This window comes from Propithecus coquereli, unplaced genomic scaffold, assembly GCF_000956105.1.
Source record: "Propithecus coquereli isolate 6110/MARCELLA unplaced genomic scaffold, Pcoq_1.0 Scaffold501, whole genome shotgun sequence".
NCBI lineage: Eukaryota > Metazoa > Chordata > Mammalia > Primates > Indriidae > Propithecus > Propithecus coquereli.
Window position 1 is genome coordinate 1,184,127 of NW_012150853.1, and position 17,586 is coordinate 1,201,712.

Below are 17,586 nucleotides of genomic sequence, written 5' to 3' on the forward strand. Positions count from 1 at the left end.
TAAGCAGAGCTGTGGTGACGCCCCTGCCGGGCAGCCGCCACCAGTACAGCTCCCCAGGAGCAAACCTGCCAGGCAGCGTGGGCTGTGCCCCAGAAGGGAGATCTCTCCCTCCAGGGCAGGACTGTCCTGAAAAGTCAGGACACAGCAAGCGTTGCTCAAAGCTATGTCTTGTTCTCGCTCCGTGTTTCTCAGCGTACGACTTCCAGGGGAAGGTAGTGCTTGTTTTTCAAGAAAAGTTAAGTAGCGATTACTGACCAGTGTCCAGCCCACTGGACCTGCCGAATCTGCAGTCTCCACGTCAGTTCTGCCGTGACCCAAAAGCACTTCACGGATTTCTTGTGTTTTACCGTCGTGTTAACTCGTGTGAGCTTTGGTTTTTAGGGCTTAGGGGAACAGAATTTAGCCATAGTCTTACCTTTTACTTGGAAGAAAGACGTGTTGTGCAACTTTCAAAAAAAAAACCACAAAAAACCCATGGATGAACAATAACTTATTGTCTGATATTTTCAAAATTTTTGACTTCAAAATGACAGGGTCATTGCTACCCAAGGTGAACAGCGTATTTTGCCCTTTGCTGGTGCGAAACATCATACAAACGAGAGCCGAGTTGGGTCAGGGAGGCTGGCCCTTGCCGAGCCTGCGGCACGTCGGGGCGTGCCGCCTCCCTGCCTCTCAGGGGAGAGACGCCCCTTTCTGTTCAACACAGGCCTGTTTGTGTTGGGAAACCTGGCGAGGTAGCTCATGAACTTCTCCGGGAAGCCAGCAGGTGAGACATGGCACGTCTCAGCTCACAGGCCGGCCCCACCGCTGGCTTGTGGTCTGGCTCCCGGCTCGGCTGAACTGCAGGCTGGACTGTGTTGCTCTCGGTGCCATCCTGCCGAGAAGGACCGGGGAGGCCCGGGTGGGGCGTTGGGGCCCCTGTAGGAGCAGTAGTTTGGCAAGGAGCCTTTATATTTATGCTCAACCAGTATCATTAAACCTGTTTGTATTCGAAACATACTAGTATTTCTAGATAAGCCAGTTCTGTTCTGAAAATGTGAAAATAGAGTAGTTTTATTTTTAAATTTAGTCCAGATCAAGACAGTACTTAAAAACCTGTTGCAAAGGGGAGGGCTCAGTGGCTCACGCTGTAATCCCAGCACTCAGGGAGGCCGAGGCAGGAGGATGGCTTGAGCCCAGGAGTTCAAGACCAGCCTGAGCAACATAGTGAGACCCCGTCTGCACAAAAAATAAAAAAATTAGCTGGACGTGGTGGCGCCTGTAGTCCCAGCTACTTGGGAGGCTGAGGCGGGAGGATCGCTCAAGCCCAGGAGTCGGAGGTTGCTATGAGCTGTGATGGCACCACTGCGCTCCAGCCTGGGTGACAGAGCGAGACCCTGTCTCTTAAAAACAAAACAAAACAAACCTGTTCCATGCATAGGCACACATGTTGATTTGTTGAATTAACTTAGAGATCTACGGTTAGTTAAAAGCAGTGTTTTTCAAGCACTGTTACATTTGTCTTGTAACACTCTGTGAGGTTTGGTGAAAAGTAGATAGATAAAGCAGTAACTATTTTATGACATTTACTTGTAAGTGCAAAAGCCAAGTGGATTAAAGTGGGTGAGGCCATGTGTCGTTCCTTGCTGTGGTCACGTTTTCATACTGAAAGCCTCCACTGTCTCCTTTGTCCACGTGAACTACCTGTTTGCTGTGCAGCTCACAGGCTGGGGGTGTCCTCGTGTCTCTTGCTGTGATTGCTGGGACAGCGTGTTCACTGTGAAGAGTGAAGGGCAGCGGCCACACCGCCCAGAGATGAGCAGCTGCTCCTGGGAGTGGGGGCGGAGAAGCAGAGGTGGGTGGGGCACCTTCTGCTTGGAGACCGTGAGCACAGTCCTTTCCAGAGCTATTGTTCTAGAGTCCACACCTCAACGAACTGAAGCGAGTGGGCCCGTCCTCGCTGGAGGGCCCCCCGGGGAGGGTGGCTGACCCACCTGCGCTCCTGGCGCTAACTCTGAGCACCGGGGAGAAATGCCTGCAGGCGAGTGTGCACCTCTCACCCCCAAGGCGGGGCCACGCTTGGGTCACACAGAAAGAATGGGTGGAAGGGAGCCCTTCCCCGTGGCTCCGCACTGCAGTGTTGGGGGCGAGAGGAAGGGAAGCCACACACTGGGAGCACCCCCACCCCCACCTCCCCCTTCTGCAGAGCAGGGTCCTCCCAGGCTGGAAGTGGGGGGCAGGAAGCAGACTCTGCCTGGCTGGCTCAGCAGCCGGGAATAAAATGTTGGTGGGGCAGAGCGGGAGGCACCTGGTTCTGTCTCAGCCGTTGGCTGGTGACACCTCGGTGTCGTGGCTGGCTTGTGAGGATGGTAGATGATTTGAAGTTTCTTCCGTGTATTTGTTCCATTCTTATTAATCAACGTTCCATAACTTAAAAATAGTAATTTAGGACAAATACGAGAAATTTCAAGAATTCAGTGCGGAGATTTCGGTGTTATCGGCTGGAGCCAGAGTTGTGAAGGTGTGAGCCTGAGTCTCTCTCGGCAGATGTTCAAGGAAGGTGGACATTTCTCGTGTGTTCCTAGAACACACGATTTTATGGATTTTAGAAAATGAAGCTGTTACCGATATGTAAATGTAATACTTCCATTAATTCTGAGAATATATTTAGAATAAAATACTAATTTTTTTGTTAAGAACAGCAGTTACATAATTTTTACTTATTAAAAGGTCACATTAATACATGTCTTGAATAGTTTAATGATTTCTGAGATTTTGTTAGCAAAAGCCATCATGACACATTGAAATAGAATCAATCTTAGAATGTTTGTGCTAAAGTAAAATTAATTCCTTTTAGGTTTAAACCTGCATTTTTTTCCTCATTTGGCCAGGGTTTATTATACAATAAAGAGTTTAGAGAGGAAAAGGGGATGATTTTCTGTTAATAGAGTTCTTCTGAATTATATTCAGTTTCAACTAGTATGAGCAGTGTCAACACAAAGCACTCCAGATACTAACACTGGATCTCTTAAGATCTTCAGGTAGTTAACCACTTTCCAGAAAAGTTTTTTTTTTGTTGAGACAGGGTCTCCCTCTGTCACCCAGGCGGAAGTGCGGCAGCAGCATCATCACAGCTCGCTGCAACCGCAAACTCCTGGGCTCAAGCAATCCTCTTGCCTCAGCCTCCCAGGTAGCTGGGACCACAGGTGCCACCACCATCCCTGGCTAAGTGTAAAAAAAAAAAATTTTTTTTTTTTTGTAGAGACAGGGCCTCACTATCACCCAGGCTGGTCTAGAATACTCCTCTGGTAGTGACGGCGTCCCTCCCTCCCTCCCTCCCTCCTTCGAGTGTCAGCCGCAGCCCTTCCACGAGGAGGGGCTGTCCTCCTCCCGTCTCCCTGACCACGCGTTCATGCCAGTGCGGGCTCGTGAATGCTCATTTCACCCTGGGGCTGTGGCCCAGTGCTGACGGTGCTTGCTGTGTTGCTCAGGGGGGCTCCAGCGTCACCCGGTTCAGGTTGGCCTCCGTGTCCGTTCAGCACGAGGCCGTCTTTGCGTTTTCGAGCATTTCTCACTGTCTGGCACCACGACATGCGCCCGGCTTCTCTTCCCTGCCCCAGCCCTGGAATCCGCCACTCCCTGGGAGTCTCGGTCCCTCTTGGCGGGGGTGGGATGTGGAATCCGGGATGCCAGGCTGCTCCTCTGGGCGTCAGAGCAGCGTCTGGACCGGAGCCCCTGTTCGTGCCCTTGCTAGCAGTCCCACTTGAAGGATTCCCGCAGCTCTAGCCCAGCCCAGGCCCCCTGGGCTGCCCTCCCTGCGTAGCGTGTCCACTCACCTGTTTACCCCTCCGCACGCACGTCCTGCCTAGTTACGCACCCCTGTGAGCAGCAAGCGTACCGCCCGGCAGGACGTGCGGGCCTGGCGTCCTCGCCTGCCCGGCCTGCAGACACTGTCCCTCGTCTGTCCCGGCGCCTCAGTCTGTCGATTGTTTCTTCACTTCACGCACAGAGCCGTTTGCTCCTGTCGTAGACAGTTCTGTGGGTTCGCCAGGTTCACGGGCTGTGGCCCACGGCCAAGGTACTGGGCAGAACCTGCGCTCGGCCCCCAGGTCGGGCTGGGTCCCTGTAGTCTGGTCATTTCCAGAACGTCTCACAGATGGAATCGCACGGCTCATCGGCCACTGATTTCTGTTGCCGAGAGCACCTCGCTGTGTGGACGCAGAGGGCACGGGGCTGCCGGTGTCCCGTCAGGGCGATTCTGCCTTTCCACTCCCTGGGTGCCGCTTCCCCGGCTCGCGGGTCCTTCCTCTGCCTTCAGAGCCAGCGAGTCTGGCCTTGTCCTTCTCGTGCTGACGTCCCTGGTTCCCCCACTTTTGCCTTCTGCTTCCGTTGTGGTTTCTGAAACGAGGCCCACGTTCAGTTGGACTCGGACCCCTGGCTCCAGTGAGCCTCCCGCCTCAGCCTCCCACGGCGCTGGGGTTGCAGGGGTGCCCCACGCGCCACGTGCTGGATGCTGCCTCCATCTCAAGGGGGATCTAGGTTGCATGGGGCTGCTGGGACCCGGTGCTCCAGGTGCTCTTCACCTCAGATCAGCTGGCAGCAGCCTCACCTCCCTCCTGCCACGCAGGGACACGTGTTCAGGGTTCCTGGGGTTAGGACGTGGGCACCTTTGGGAGGGCGTCATTCTGCCACCCTCAGGGGCACTGACAAATGTGGTTGGATTCAGGACTCGGTTGTTGTTTAAGCTGGAAGAACTGGGGCTTTTGTGGGGGGAGGAGGGTGAGAACGGGAGTAAGGATCAGAGGGTGGGCCTGGGACTGTCTGGGAGGCGCTGGCCCCTGGGGGCTGCAGAAGGGCTACCACAGCCTGACGCCGAGTCCTGGGCGTGCAAGCGGCTGGGCTGGGGCGAGCGGGTCTGTCGGGACGGCAGACGTCCCGGCCCACGAGGGGCTCTGTCGTTGCCGTCTGCCCAGAGTGCGCAGCGCGTGGTCAGGCTGCTGCAGCGTGAGTGTCTGAAGCGGGGAGACGACAGACGTGGCCCCAGGTGGCGCCTCCCCCGCCCTGGATCCACCCTGTAGGCCTTCCTGCCTCGGCCTGGCTTCTGCCTGGTGCCTCGAGCCAAACGGCATGTGCCCTGTGGGGTGAGCTCAGGAGTCAGGGGGGCTCCAGTCACGGACGAACAAAAGGAAGAGAAAGGCCTCCTTGATACCACATCCATGTTTTGTGAATTTCCTTTTCACTGGCCGTTTCCCTCTTTTCCACAGCGCACTGGTGATTGCCGCAGTGTTTGACCGAAACGTCAACTGCAGAAGAGCTGCCTCTGTAAGTTTCCTCGTTTTGACGTTTCTTTACATGCAGTGGGGGTGGACTCTGTGACTGTCCCGTCAGTGAGCAGGGCCACTGTCTCCCTGTCCCTGCCCCGTCACTGTTCTCCAGCGAGTCCCTGTCACTGCCGGCACTGTCCCTGGCGAGCTCACTCCGCCGTGGCAGGAGAGACTGGAGGGGAGCAGGCTGGGGGTGCCGAGAGCGGAAACCATGCGTAGAACTGCCGGTTCCTGCTGACTCGGGCTTCTGGGGTGGGAGCCGTCTCAGCTGTGAAGGGCGGGTCAGGACTAAATCCCCCAACCCTGGCGTTCCAAGAGAACTGCAGCCCTCACCGTGGTGTTTTCGAGGGACACAGGCAGGTGGAACGGTGCCCAGTGACCAGTCCTGGCTCAGGGCAGCCGTATTCTGAAGGAGGGAAGAAAGAATTCTGTGAGTTTCCGAGTGTGACAGGAAGACGCCTCACCTACTGGTGGCCCTGAGCCGCGGAAGGAGCAGGTGCCAGTGGCGGTCGCCTCTGCTTCCCGCCGCACTCGGCCTGGCCTTGCCAGATGTGCCTGGCAGCCCCCAGTGGGACTCCCTGAATCTGAAGCACTGCCCCTGGTCGCCCCCCCAGGGAGCCCCGTGATGTTCGAGGTGGACTTTAGATGCGGAGGACTTCAGCAGGCTCTGTGGGCACCTCAGGATCTCTGGCCAGGAGCCTCTCTCTCTGCGGACCCGGCCCCTTCTTGAGACCCCAAGCTGGGCCAGTGCGGCCCAAGTCTCTCAGGACAGCAGAGGGCTGGAGCGTCTTCATCTCAGAGACAGGCAGGCGGCTGCACAGCTCTCAGAGGTCACAGACCTGGGGGCCGCGCTGTGAGATGAGAAAGACGTGGGGCGGGGCTGGCTTTGGCGAGGGGGAGGAGCTGACGGCTGCCCAAAGGCTCGAGCTGCCGGAACTCTGGGTTCAGTCTCAAAAGGGTCGGAGTAGCAGGGGCTGCCGAGGGCAGCAGAGGCAAAGGCTGACCCCCGGGGACAGGTTGGAGGAGGTGGTGGGACCCCGTGAGGATTTTCCGTCAGCTCCTCCGTGTTGTCCTTTAGTTGAAGGTGGCATGCTTGTGTCCTGTGGATGGCAGAGGGTCCGGCAGCCCAGTGGCAGGTGGGATGGAGAGGGAGCCGGGGGCTCCGCCTGTGGCCCTGGGGCTGCCCTGAGTTGCCGTGGGCCGTCACAGGGAGGCAGGATTTCCCGTCATCTGGCGAGTGGTGCTAGGAGCGGTCCAGGTCCCGCGGACGTGCAGGCAGGTGTGGAGAAGGCTTCACGTGGCCATGGCCTGAGGGTCTCTGTGTAGGTCGGAGGCTGCGGCAGGCTTTTGGATGCCCTCAGAGGAACGCGGCTTGTTGGTGAAGGCGCGTGAAGCAGCCGTGCCTCCCACCCCTGAGGTTCTAGGCAGAGGTCCCATGAGAAACAGGCGGAAGTGAGTCTGTGCAGGAAGCCGTGGGGAGTGGTCGTTTGTGGCTGTTGGCTGGACGGTGTGTGCATGACGTGTGCACGCTCCTGTACGTGTCGTACCTGGCGAGGTTTAGGAAGGCAGAGGCAGGGACGCTGGGGGATGTGAGGAGGAGCCGTGCAGGAGCGGAGGTGCGGCTGGGTTCTGAATTGGTTTTCAGGTATTAAACCAACCTTGCATTCCTGGGATAAATCCACTTGTGCTGGTGTATAATCCTGGGCTTTTTTTTTTTTACGTTGCACAATTCAGTTTGCCAGTGTTCTCAAAAATGGAATTTTTGATTCTGTCTTCATAAGGGATCTTGGTCTGCAGGTTTTTTAGATTTTTAATGTGTGGCATTTTTATTGCCTTTGGAGTTAGAAGAACGCTGGCTGCATGGAATGAATTGGAAATTTCCCTCCTGTTTCATAGAAGAGTTCTTAAAAGATTGATGTTATGTCTGCTTTAAATATTTGGTAGAATTCACCAGTGAACCCATCTGGATCTGTTTGTTTTTTTTTTAAGAAAGATTTTAAACAATTAATTTAATTTCCTTACCGACTAGAGTAGAGTAGAAGTCTGTTCAGCTTGCAGTCTCTCCTCAGTCAGTGAACCTGCGTTCCATCTCGGTGGCTGAACGCAGGGTGCCATGGTGAGGGGCCTCCTGCCACCGTCCTGTCCTCCGTCACTGTTGGCTCCTTGTTTTTGCTGCCGCATACCAGTGACGAGTGTCCTGCTGGCTTTGTGGCCTGCTCGCCACCTGGCCGCTGTGACAGCACAGTGTGCCCAGGGCCCGTGTCTCCTTTTCGTGCAGCCTCCTGCCATGCACTTGGCACTCCACTCCGTAAATGTCTGTCTTCTGTGCATGAACGGAGGGATGAGGGAGTAATTGTGCAGTAATGAATTCTGTGACCCTGCTGCATGGGCTGACGTGGTGAAGCGCTGGTTCTCTCCAAATCGCAGGAGCTCGGTTAGGCAGTGTCTGAGGTTCCAGCTCTAAGCGTCGTGGTTGTGCGTCCTGAGTGGTTGGGATGTGAGTCTTTCTCTGCTTCGGTCCTTTCAGACTTGGACGCTCAGAAATCCTTGCTCCTGCAGCTGCTGCAGTTTTGTCTTGAGTGTCAATGGGAAAGCTCAGTAATTCCTGGTGAAGTCTTCATGTTTTTGCCCTGATATTTACCCAGCAGGTAGGAGTTGTAAAAACTCCTTGAAATATAACAAAATTTTATGTCAAATCTATGCTTAAAAATTAAATTTCATATTTTATTTACTGTAACCTAAGACATTTTTATGGGAAGAAGTAATAAAATCTAAGCCCTTACGTTTTTATTAACCCTGAGGATGAGGTGAAACAAACAATATATGTAAACCACTTTTTCTTTTTTCAAGTTAGAATTAAAATCCCCTTGAATTGGCAAGAAATTCTTCTGTTAAAACCATCTAAGTGCACCCCTGCTTACCTAGTAGGCTGCAAAACTGGACAGTGAAAGGCAGAAGAGATGTTGTTTGAAACTCGCTTGAAAACCTGAGGCCTGAGCACCTAATAGTGGGGAATAAAATTTTTCTGACCATGAAGCGGCACCTTAGATTGAGACGTCACGCTCTGTTCCCAGGTCCCTTTCAGGGCGGGGGGTCGAGTTCTGCCCGGTCGGGCCACGAGACTCATCTGTGGACGGCCCGAGTCCTCTCCCAATGCCTTCCGCGCCCCACGGCCCCGACACCCCTTCCTCCCACGCTCCTGCTCCCCGCGTCTCCAGATCGATGACACGGAAGGAAATGGTGGCGGGTGCTGGTGTCTGATCTGCATGGCAGCCCTGTGAGGAGGCCTCGCGGCCGTTCTGAGTACCCACGGAGCGCGGGACGGAGCGAGGCCTGACCGATTCACGTGGGATGTGTTAGTGAGTTTGTGAAAAAAAACTGGAATTATGTCAGTTGAATCCGGTCGCTCTGCCTCTTAGCAGGTCTCCAGCAGGCCCCAGCGGGGAAGGCTTGTCCCCAGCGAGGAGGTGGCACAGGGCGGGGGGCACCTCCCGGGGGACTCGGGGTGGGCCAGGCCCGCCCAGCGGTTAACACAGAGGTGCGTGGAGCTCCCTTAACTGCAACGTTGCCACGCTTTTCCACGCAGCGCTTCACCTGACGGTTAGTGTCTGCGCTCTCACGTTAGTATTTTCCATTCACATTTTGAGAGAATCGGGACTCAGGTGTAGTTATAACAGATGGTGCAGAGAGATCTCAGGGCCGTCTCCATCCCCCGTGGCCAGGTCTCAAAGAACGTTCCAGAACGGCCTGGAAACGAGGTTGACACAGCCCCCGTCTCAGGCGCGTTTCCTTTGTTGTGCGCGCGTGTGTGCACATCTGCATCAGTTCTGCGTGGTCTCGTCACCTGTGCCAAGACACGCAGCAGCCCCGTGCTGTCCCTTTAACCACGGCCGCCCTCGCCGTGCCCCCCGCCCCGCAGCCCCTCCCGCGCCCTGACCCTTTGATGTCACTTCCAGAGTGTTGCGTGGACAGGGCACACGGAGCTTGTGCGCACAGTCCCTGGGGCGCGACCAGACTGTGGCGCCAGTGCTTTCTGACGCCGAGTGGGTCTCACGCCCCACGTCAGGGTGTCTGGGTTGCCCCTGCCACTGGCTGTGAGAACTGGGCTGCGGGGAAGGTGCGCGTCGAGGGTTTGTATGAAGGACGCGGCTGTTTCTCTGGGCAGACGCCAAGACGCAGGTGCTGGTCACACGATAGTTGGTGTTTGGTTCTGTGAGACGCTGCCGGGCTATTCTCTGGGGGCCGCGCTGTTACATGTTCCCCCACAGCCCTCCGGGGATCCTGCTGCTCCTGCCCGCTCCAGCCGGCGTCCCGAGTGGCTGCCGTCGTGTTCTGGCCCTTCCCATAGGTGTGGGGAGACCTCCTTGTGGTGCGAGTGTGCGTTTCTGCCGTGGCCGAGGACATGGAATGTCTTTTTATGTGCTCGTTTGTCGTCCGTGTCCTCTTCGCTGAAATGTCTGCTCAGCTCTTGTGCTCATTTTCTAATTGGATTGTTTGTTTTTTTATTATTGGGTTTCGAGAGCTCTTTATATATGCTAGACACTGGTCCGTTATTGGATATGTAGTTTGCACATATTTTTCCCCAGGCTGGAGCTCATCTTTTCATCCTTTTGAATAAGGTCTTTCTCAGGGCACAAGTTTTTAGTTTTGGACCTCTCCAAAACTAGTCGTCTCCAAAACGGACTAGTGGGTCCATTTTTTCTCTTGGAGATGATGTTTTCAGTGTCAAGTCTGAGAACTCTGCCCAGCCGCAGATCCCCCCGGTTTTGTCCTGTTTGCTCTGTCAGTGTGCACCGCTGTGGTTCCCGGCCACGCAGCTGCCTGAACCTGGGTGGGGCAAGTCCTCTAATTTCGTCTTCTGCAGGGTGGTTTTACCTGTCTGGGGCTGTGCTTTCCCACATAAATCTCGGTATTTTTACTTTTTCAATGATGTCGCTAGAGGAGTAAATGTGTCCCTAATTATTACGTGTTATTTAAGTTAACATTACAGTGTATCTTTTTTGCATTGTCTTTTAGTTGATTTTGTTTCTTTCCTTAACGAGCTTACCACAAAAGTGACAAAATGGTACACAGCAAAAGTCCAGTCTCCCTCCTCCCCATTTAAAAGCTACACGAGAGCCATCCACGGGGCACTGTTCTCCCGTTCCCCACCTGCGGACGACACTCAGGGCTGGGTCTCTGCCGGGCACTGGGGTCTCGTGCCTCAGTTTACTGTCATGCCACGGGGCTGGGTCTCTGCTTCAGCCTGTTGACTGTCCACATCTCTGCCCGTGCCCCTGTCTGGGCCTTGCTCTCAGGACGCCCTCAGGCAAGTGTGGGGTGGTTTCCACCTGGGCAGGGGCCGCCCCTCCCTGACACCGGCCGTCCCATGTCCCTGCTCTCCTGCATACCCTGGTGCTAGTGGCATGTGCCATGCGGGTGCCTGTGTAGCTTTCCTGGGTCCTTCATGTCCCCTCGTGTCTACAGCCCTGTCTGCAGAACCGTGAGTCCCGGATGCTTTGGGAGGGCCAGGGTGCCAGTTCTGGACACACAGGAGCACACAGGAAGGGAGACGTGGTTGTCACCGTGCAGATGGCTGGCTCTGCCCCAAGGGACGACAAAGTAGCAAAGGGAGGGATGGGAGAGAAGGGGCCGCTGCGGAGATGAGGTGCTCCCTGTTGTATAACAAAGACCCAGTTTTGACCTCTCCAGCAGCCCCTGCCGTGTGCTGGGGCCCAGAGAGCCTGTCTGTGACGTGTCATGGCTGCGGGCAGTGTGCCCTCCGCCGAGGAACGTGAGCTGTTGTCACGAAGTCCCCTTCTCCCTCCACCTCTGTAGTCCAGGGCTCCCTGTGGGCATCGGTGCGAAGCTCCGTGTTCGCAGTTAAAGGCCACTTTTCAGGGTGTGTCTGATTTTATACACTTGAATTCTTAAATTGCGGTTTTAAAAAGTGCCAGGATGTAAAAACGAGTGACAAGCCACCCTTGAGGCTCTGCGCAGCCAACAGTGGGGACTTTTATTGAAAAAGTAAAGCCATGGGTCATTTATATTGCGCCGTGTTTGTTTTGAACTTACCTCCTGTGTTTGGTGGAAAGCAAACCTCACTCACCTGCCCTGTGTTCTTTGCTTGCAGGCCGCCTTCCAGGAGAATGTGGGGAGACAGGTATGGCTGCTTTTTAAAACCTTCATTCTTAACACTTCCTGCAGGTTGAGGGGTGGAAATCAAAGCCGTAAAGTTGGTGTCTTTTGCATTGTTAGCTGTGGGCAAAGAACTCACCTCCTAGTGATCCAGCAGACACCGTGACTTCTCGTCACAGATCCCCGTAACGTGACCCACGGCGACACCAATGTGCATCTTAAACAGTCAGTCGTGTGTTTCACAGGAAACCTGCGCGCAGAAGTAATTTCACACACAGGCTCGGAAACTCATGCCTCACACATTGCTGAGGGCAACACGATGTGGGCTCGGCGGTCGTGGCAGGGCCTCCCCAAGACGAAGAGCTGACCTCTTCCTGGCTTGGCAGCAAGCTTCCAGAAGCTTCTGTGTGCTTCTGCTGCGTGGCCTGGGCATTACGAGTCCTTGGTGTGAGAAAGGACCAGTGATAGCCGTGGGTCCAGAGGCTGGGGACCTCCTCTGAGACGGCTGAAGTCTGCCTGTGGTTGATAGCCGTGAGGCTTTCTACTTTTGGTTTAAAGTTTATCATTTATTTTTGTTTTTTAGAAAATTATTGATGTTGTTTCCAGATTTTCAAATATTTTTACCAGAGAGTGGTATCAGTGATAATGTGCAGACTTTGGGCCTGGGTCTGGGGCCCCCGGGGAGGCTGTCCATAGTTGTGGGTAGCGGGGCCCCCACTCCCCCCATTTCGGAGTCTTGGGGGCTCACTGCTTGTCCTCTGTGCTTATGGTGGTGGGCCGGTTGTCTCTCCCACTCTGACGACAGCGTGTGAGGTGTGGGCGCGGCTCTGGGCTTCGTAGCCCAGGCAGGCCCGTGTGTCCCTGTGCGTCGGGGCCCAGACCCAGGCCTGCGCCTGCCGGAGCAAGCCCCTTGCTGGGGTCTCCGTGCCCAGACGGGGGTGGGTCGGGGAGATCAGCCGCTTCAGCTCTGGACCCCTGATGTCTGTTTATGGCATGTGTTTAAAGAAAGGTCTCTTGTGGCATTTTGAAGTTGAGGTATTTGTTTGACAAAAATTAAATACTTTTAAGCAGTTTGAATAATTTCGGTGCACTGTCGTCCCTGGACAGGCCCTCAGAAAGCCGACGCGACTTTAAGTCTTCACGCGCACGATCTCCGCAGCTGCGGTCTGAGCTGTGGGTCTGTGTCGGGCGTCTCGGGTCCCGAATGTGAGCTGCTACAGATGCGATCGTCGGACTTCCCGAGATGCCCCTGCTCACGCAGGTGCCGCTTCTGTCCAATTTCACTTTCTCACAGGGCACTTTCCCTCACGGAATCGACATTCTGACCGCGGCGGACTACTTTGCTGTCGGTAACAGAGCCAACTGTTTCCTGGTCATAAGGTAAGTTCTTGATGTACGTCACAAAAATACAATATTCTCTGATTTAGATGTCAGCAAAAGTTGGTTTCCACCATTGTCTTTCCCATCCTGGAAGGTCCACTAAGTGTGGATGTGAAAGTTTTGTGTGAAAGTTAGAGAGTGAATTGGAGAGAGGCGTGGAGGCGTCTGCGCCACGTCGATCGGAGGGACTTGGCGCTCTGCGCAGAGGGGCCCTTTGCTCTGTGGTAAAGAGGTGCTGCGGAGGAACGCCGCCTCGTAGCCCTTTCTGGTAACCGTTTTTCCCTTACAGTCCTGTTTTATTAGTGCTGGTTCTGTGTAGGGCTTGGATTTTACAGGGAATAGCCACAAGCCAACAACTGCGTTTCCTTGGGTTTCTCAAAATGAAATCTTGCGTTAGAATCGGCTGTGTTCCTTTCTGTGCTTCAATAAGAGTGTTTCGAAGTTGACATTATCTCTGGATTGTCCGTGAGATGAGTCAGAAAGAGGAACTTGGGTAACCAGGTCAAGGAATAAATATTTAACATCCCTAACTGCAGTTTGCAGAAATCACATCAAATTGTTTTTACTTATGTAAGTCAAATACTGGGGAAGTTATTTCACTTGTCTTAGTTAACCCGTTGCAACACCCACACAAAAAAGGGTGTGTTTTTATGAAATGATTTATTTGCCATAAATTTGGAGAGGGAACATGCCCAATGCATTTTTTATCATTAACCATCCGGATTCCAAAGGTAAGATTCCCGGGAGGCCCCTTAATGAAGACTTTGAAGAAAGAAAATTCCCCAAAAACAACAAAGAAAAAATTTTTTTTTTAAAGGAGCATTTGGCCTCTTTCCCAGGAATAATCTGTGACGGAACGCACCACCCGTATTTCTGCACCCTTCCATCCTTCCTCAAGGGTGGGCATCCTTCTGTGCCTCACAGTTCTTCCCGGCTTCGTTCTGTTTCCGTGATTATTAGCACCGGGACAGACATTGATGTTTTATGTGAGGAATCCACCACCTTTTCCCCTGAGTTTCTTGGGTAAATATGAAATGTCCGACTCTGAATCAAAGCGTAGTTTACTGTATCTCAAACGAGAAGCAGTACAGTTACAGCGTGCGCCTAAGCTGTCCACACAGTTCTGCCATCTTAACGGTAGCTTGTTTACGCCAGCAGCGAAGAAGCCTGGAGAGAGAGTGGCAATGAAACCGCCAAAGGCGTTTCCCACAGCTTGTTGAGAACTGAATATTTTTCCTCTCAAGAAGTGGTCCAAACCCTGGAAGAAGTGGTAGCCAACTCACTTGGCAGTGAGCTGTGATCCTGCCACTGCCCTTGTGCCCAGGCAACAAAGCTAGACCCTGTCTCAAAAAGAAAATGTCCTGGGTCGTGCCAATCGCTGTGCGTAGAGGCTGCACAGGGATGGCCCGGCGGTGTCTCCAGGCCCCTCCCAACCCTGCCGATGGCCGCAAACCCCTGGGACGTGGGCCACCGCGGGTGAGCAGAGGTTCTGTTTCCCGTGCGCAGGCAGCTAGGCATCGCTTCGAGTGGTCGAACTGTGTGTTTTCTGCAAACTTGACGATTTTCTACTAGGCCGTGATGTTTCTCTTACTGACGTGGAAGAGCTCATTTATTTCAGGGAAGTCTCTTACTTGTGATGCTAGTTGCAGGTGTGTTTTCCAGATTTGTTGTGTGTCTTTTGACTTTGTTTTTGGTGTGGTTTTCCTGGTCGATGTTTTTTGGGGTCATGTGTTTGAACGTATCAAATTGTTTTACGGCTCTGGGTTTTGAGTCATAATAAGAAAGGCCCATCCCACTGGAGATTAATTTTTTAACTTTCCATGTTATTTTTCAAGAGATGTAACTTTTACTTTCTTAAGACATAATTTGCACTCCATCAACTTCCTGTATGAAGCACACAGTCCAGCAGGTACTGGCCGTGCCCACACCGCGGTCACCCGTGCCTTCCTCGGCTGTGGAGTGTCCGCACCCCTCCTCCTGGCCCAGGCACCACTGCTGCACCCCAGACGGAGAGCGCGACGCAGCTGGCGCTGCTGTCTGTGGAGCTCGCACGGTGGGACCGGGCGTTGGGGTGGAAGGATTTCTCACGCAGTGACGAGGACATGCGGAAGTGACAGTGTGTGTGAGGTGGGGGGGCCACCGCACTGAAGAAAAGGTGAGGGTGGCGCTGGGAGCTCTGAAGGGCGGAGACGGCTGTTTCCTCTGCTCTAGCAGGCCGGCGGCAGAAGTGGCGGCGAGGCTGCCGCGGGTGCTCTTTGTTCCCTCTCTCCTACGCGAGGCCCACTTGTCGGAATCTGTGGAGTCTGGCTTTTGGCAGGAAGAGAGGCAGGGAGCTGGGCGGGGAGCTCCGCCCTGCCGTCCACTCGGGGCTCTTTGAGGCTGAGAAGGAGCTCGGATGACAAGCTGGGCCACGGGTGTCTTGGCTAAACAAAGGGCGGCTGTGCTGTGAGTTTCCTTCTCCTGCTTTCTGTTGGATCGTTCATTTCCCCTGTTAGACAGGTCAGCAGCGCGACCTCCTTGCCCAGAGAACATGGGTTGCTGTGCTCAGCACAGGGGTTCTGAGGTCCGTCCTGTGTGGCGAGTTTTACACTGTTCTGCGTGTGCGATGTGTCAGTCTGCCAAGGTCTAGGTTGTTTTGAATTCTGGACTCTGATGAATAAAGCTGCTGTGAACCTTTCCTCAGCAGTGTTGTGTAGATGAGCATTTCATTTCTCTCACAGGAGACGTCAGAGGGAGTTTTAACACACTGAACTTCACGAGAAACTGCCAGACCGTTTTGCAGAGTGGCTGCGTGCTTTTGTGTCCCCCCAGAAACATCCGCACGTTCTGGTCGCCACAGCCTCGCCCACACCTGGTGTTTGTCTGTTAAAACTTCCCCTGCTCCGGTGGGCGCAGTGGCTTACGTGTGCGTTTCCGCACGGGTCCTGACGTTGCGCATCGGTTCCTGTGCTCATTTGCCTTTTATCTTCTGCGATGTTTCTGTACAAATCTCACGCCAGTTTGTTATTTGGGGCTTGCCTTCTTTGAATATTCTGATGCAAGCCCGCTGTCGTTTTTGCGTATTCCAAAGGTTCCCCCACCCAGTCTGTGGCTCGCCTTTTCCTTCTTAAAGTTTCTAACAGCTTCGTCGAAGCGTAATCGACGCACATTAGCTGTGTGGCATGCCGGGTTTGACGCGGACACACACCCGTGGACCCGTCACTGTGCACACAGCCACCCCCCAAAGCTTCCCGGTGCCTGTGCCCTTGGACCTGTCCTGGTCCTCCTCCCCGCGGCAGCCGCTGCTCTGTCAGCACTGGTCAGTTGCATTTCCTGGAGTTTGGTATAAATGGAATAGCACGTACTCGCTTTCGTCTGACTTCTACTCGCGTGATTACTTTGAGAGCCCCTCGTGCTGCCCGTGTCCAAGCCCCGTCCTTGTAGCTGCCGCTGGGCGTTCCCTCGTTGGCAGGAGCCACCCCAGATGTGGACGTTGGGGATGCGTCCAGTTTTGGCCGTTACAAATTAAACTACCATGTCCCTTTGTGTACCAGTCTGTGTGTGGACACGTTTCCCTTTTTCCGGGTGACTTCCTTGAGGGAATGGCGGGATCACACAGTAGGCATCTCTACCTTTTGAAGAAGTGACAGGCGGCGCGAGGGGGTTTCAGTTCTACCGCAGCTTCACCAACCCCGATGTTGTCTCTTGCAGCGTGTTTATCGCCGGCTTTCCTGAGTACACCCGACCGATGATCGACCACCTGGTCACCATGAAAGTCAGCCACTGGGATGGGTAGGTTTTGTGTCTTTGTTTTTCTAAGAATTCTTTTTTTCCCCCCAAAGGAGAGATTAAGTTGGTTTATAAGCCCTAAGTGTGTTTTCTCATCGTGGATGCCGTATTTTAAAGCACCTTCTGCGAAGTATGTAAACTCTAGTCTTCACGCCACATACTCCGGTTAATGGTCCGTCTCCAGGTCCACGTCTGCAGACCTGGTCAGGCAGTATGTCCTGTGTGAGTGCCCTGTGAGGCGTGTAGTGGGGGCCGCGGCCACCTGAGGACGGGCATGACTCGGGCGGCAGGAACGTGCCTCTGCCTCCCAGCACCGGACTCTGTCCTGTGTGGCTGCCCCGGTGTCTTCTGCTTTGTCTCTCGGGAGCCCAGTGGGCTTTGTTGGCTGTTCCGTAATTACAGTTGCAGTCTCAGGGTATCTCAGCGTTTCATGGGCAGTTAAACGTGTCTCTTCAGAGGGAGAAGCTAAGCGTGTGGTGCAGAACACGGAGAGGGTGCGCGTGCTGTCATCGCCCCTCCAGGGAGGTCAGGGTGTCTTCGCAGAGGATGCGCACCTGACCGTAGGCTGAGGAACAGCGAACGCCTGCGGATGTGAGGGCCTCAGCGTCCCCGTTTTAGGAGAAAGTTCTTTCTGATCCACTGGGGAATACATCCACACCATGGCCTCGAAGTGTCTGCCAGTCGCTGCGGCCAAGGCAGGCCCCCTGTGAGGGTGGGGCCCAGCAGAGGAGACGCCTGCTGTCGCCATGCGAGTGGGTGGGGCGCGCCTGCCAGCAGAGCCCTCCTCCGTTCCCTCAACTCACGGAGGCTGGTGTGAGCTCCCAGCACTCGAGCAGGCCTGCAAGTGTGACGCTAAAACTCTTGCAGTTAGGGGCTTATCGGTCAGTGAGACATTTAAAACCAAAACAGTAAACACGTAGCCACAGTGTTAGACTGAACTTCGGGACTGTTGAAGTCTCCAGCTGCTATCGTCCGTTTCTTCAAGTTCTGTCAGGTTTCCTGCGTGTGTTGTGGGTGG

General features: G+C 54.3%; 1 protein-coding gene across 1 annotated transcript in view; it reads left to right on the forward strand.

Moving 5' to 3' along the window:
• TBCD (tubulin folding cofactor D) overlaps positions 1-17,586 on the forward strand; it is a 133,380-nt gene that overhangs the window by 80,694 nt on the left and 35,100 nt on the right. Inside the window, exons 15-18 of the mRNA XM_012656443.1 lie at positions 5,244-5,301; positions 11,416-11,445; positions 12,715-12,800; positions 16,491-16,571. Coding sequence (XP_012511897.1) covers positions 5,244-5,301; positions 11,416-11,445; positions 12,715-12,800; positions 16,491-16,571 — 255 coding nt within the window. The remainder of the gene's footprint in view (positions 1-5,243; positions 5,302-11,415; positions 11,446-12,714; positions 12,801-16,490; positions 16,572-17,586) is intronic.